The sequence below is a fragment of the Mirounga leonina genome, unplaced genomic scaffold (genome assembly GCF_011800145.1).
Source record: "Mirounga leonina isolate KUSES-001 unplaced genomic scaffold, KU_Mleo_1.0 Mir_150, whole genome shotgun sequence".
Lineage (NCBI taxonomy): Eukaryota > Metazoa > Chordata > Mammalia > Carnivora > Phocidae > Mirounga > Mirounga leonina.
Genome location: NW_023270374.1, coordinates 24,038,483 through 24,041,301, shown reverse-complemented (window position 1 = coordinate 24,041,301; position 2,819 = coordinate 24,038,483). Strand labels below are relative to the sequence as shown.

General features: G+C 40.9%; 1 protein-coding gene across 1 annotated transcript; it reads left to right on the top strand.

The window, feature by feature from the left end:
- The first annotated feature begins 356 nt into the window (after positions 1 to 356).
- DEFB128 (defensin beta 128) lies at positions 357 to 2,146 on the top strand. Its single transcript, XM_035005677.1, has 2 exons — positions 357 to 405; positions 1,911 to 2,146. Exons 1-2 carry the CDS (start codon positions 357 to 359, stop codon positions 2,144 to 2,146), a joined length of 285 nt encoding a protein of 94 aa, XP_034861568.1.
- The last annotated feature ends 673 nt before the right edge of the window (positions 2,147 to 2,819 follow it).

The following is a 2,819-nucleotide window of genomic DNA, read 5'->3' as shown; positions in this document are numbered from 1 at the left end:
GGAACGAGAGGAATAAACTTGGAGTGACTCATACAAACAAGAACATATGACCAACCAGCCTTGATCCAATTGTGCTGATGGCCCAGGTGGAGAAATCAATGTTCCTGCTCTCTGGGAGTTCTTATCCTGAGTAAAGAAGAGTAGGTGTGATGCAATGGAACATTCTGTGATTGTGAATTCCATATATGGAATGAAGGTGGGGTGGACTTGGATTTCCTGTCCATCGATGTGGGTTAAAATGAGAGCTCAGAATGCTGGTAGCACCGAAAGCGCTTGTCTCATCTTGAAAAACTCTGTGACAGAGATCACTGGACAAAGAAATTGTGCTGCCTATTTCTCTTGGGAAGTCTGTAAACATGAAGCTGTTTCTGGTTCTCATTATTCTGCAGTTTGAGGTACCAACAGGTAACTTGTCCAAATATACATAAAATCCTAGGAGATATTACTGTCTGTAGGAGTGGGGTTAGGGCCTTTGAGATTGTTGATATCTTGCCAATATCATCAAAAGTACCCACTCTCCTTAAGCCTGTGTCTTAGAAGAAAGCATTTGGGGAGTTAAGAGGTAAGAAGACATCAGGGCTGTACTCTCAGCAGTCCTCTCCAAAGATAGGCATGAACCCATCATCTAGAATTATCATTATAATGTTGAACGTGGTTTTCACTCAGGAACCCTACCATCTCTTTTTTCATTCAAACTCATTTTCAGCCTTTACAACAGTAATGAGAAGAGCACAAGCTTTGGAATCATGTAGATGTGAGGTTAAAATATATCTTGATCACTGATTAGTTGTATGAATGGAGCTAATTATTCCCTTTGGTTTTTTTTTTTTTTTTTTAGATTTATTTATTTATTTTAGAGAGAGAAAGAGTGGGGAGAGGAGGAGAGGGAGAGGCAGAAAATCCTCAAGCAGACTTCCCGCTGAGTATGGAGCCCAGTGGGGGGCTCAATCCCAGGACCCTGAGATCACAACCTGAGCCGAAACCAAGAGTTGGATGCTCAACCAAGTGACCCACCCAGGCACCCCTAATTATTCCCTTTGAATCTCAGTTTTCTCATCTGTCAATTGAGTATAATGACCCGATTTCATAATGATTGAATTTTCATGTGAGGAAATGTCTTTGTTTTCCCTCTTTGTTCCATGAGCTTGTCCAAATTTGTGTACAGGGACATATAAAGAATTGGAAACAGGTGATTTAGTGACAGTTGGATCTCTAGGGAGATGGGTACACATGGAATTGAATTTGATCCCTGGGCAACACATTTATCTGAGATAAAAAGGAGGATGGAGAGAGAGAGAGAGGGAGAGAGAGAGATTGAGATTGGAGCCAGGAGGATCATGGGCATGAAGACACAGAAGCTGAATAAGGGAAGTTCTCAGCAGCATTTATTGCTGAGACCCATGAAGTCTTGGCCTTGGCAAAGGGAGATTTCTACTGTTCATGTCAGTGAGGAAACCCAATTTCTCTCTTAACTTAAAAAGTCCTGTCTGTGGTACTCTTTTAAAAGTTAACTTGGCTCTGAATAGTGCCATGGTGGTAAATTGGTACTCTCTGGGGACACTGAACTGGGGTAAGGCTGAGGGAGTACTGACTTTGGAGCATGGAAGACAGGTCAGATTTGCCAGAGTCCAGGAGTGGGACATAGCTCCAGTTGATAACCATGAATTGATCTCTCTTCTTGTTTGTCATGTAAGTTCTAATGTTATCAGAGCCAGTTGGGTATTGCCTAGAAGCATGGGGTTTTGATGTTCTTAATTTGGGATGATTTTCAAGGAGGAGGCTCTTAGTTTTCTCTTATCACTGTAAGGTTCATTTTGGAAGCACAGGAGGCCAAAGCTTGTGGGAACCACATAATACTTCTACTCTGCCCCAGAAACTAATCTGCATTCAATGTTGTTTCCTGGGCACAGATACAGCGCGACCCAGAAAATGCTTTAGTACTATAACAGGCTACTGCCGGAAGAAATGCGGAATGGGGGAAATATATGAAATGGCATGTCTAAATGGGAAATTATGTTGTGTTAATGAAGACGAAAACAAAAAACACAAGAAAGCCCCAGAGTCACCTCACTCTTTACCACAGCCTGATGGGAAGATAGACTATGTCATTTTACCCACCACCACACTTCTCACGGTGCAACTGTAAATCAAGCACTTGCTTCACTGGTCTCCACTCTTCCTAAATCAGAAGTGCCACCTCCTTCGACGACCTGGAACAAAAGAGTTATCTACTTCTTCTGTGAACTTGATTCTCCACATAATAAAATTTTATGCTTTTCTCTGGATTTATTTATTAATGTATTCACTCATTTTTTTAAACACTTTAACCATAAATGAATAGTTATAATGTTCCAGGCATATACTAATAAGATGGGTGATACAGAGATGAAATGAAAATGTTGGTAGAAGTGGAAGTTAGCTCCTCCATTTTCTATGCAATTTCATAGCATTTCAAGTATTACTCCTCTTTTAAAAGATATTTACTATTTATTTATTTATTTATTTATTTATTTATTTATTTATTTATTTGACAGAGAAAGAGAAGAGCAAAAGCAGGGGGACCAGCAGAGGGAGCACGGGAGAAGCAGACTCCCTGCTGAGCAGGGAGCCCAACATGAGGCTTGATCCCAGGACCCTGGGATCATGACCTGAGCCAAAGGCAGATGTTTAACTGACTGAGCCACCCAGGTGCCCTTCTTTTAAATGAAGTTTCTTGTGTCTAAGCAGATCTAAATGTCCCAACTTTGTGTGTGTAGGATAAATAAGGGTTTTGCTAACAACCAAGAGTTCATTAAAAGAAGGCAAGATATTGGAACATT

Excerpts from the sequence above, each read along its gene's own strand:
- DEFB128 (XM_035005677.1), top strand. The coding sequence starts at position 357 with ATGAAGCTGTTTCTGGTTCTCATTATTCTGCAGTTTGAGGTACCAACA. Across the intron at positions 406-1,910 it reads GCAGTTTGAGGTACCAACAG|ATACAGCGCGACCCAGAAAA; the intron begins GTAACTTGTCCA and ends TCCTGGGCACAG.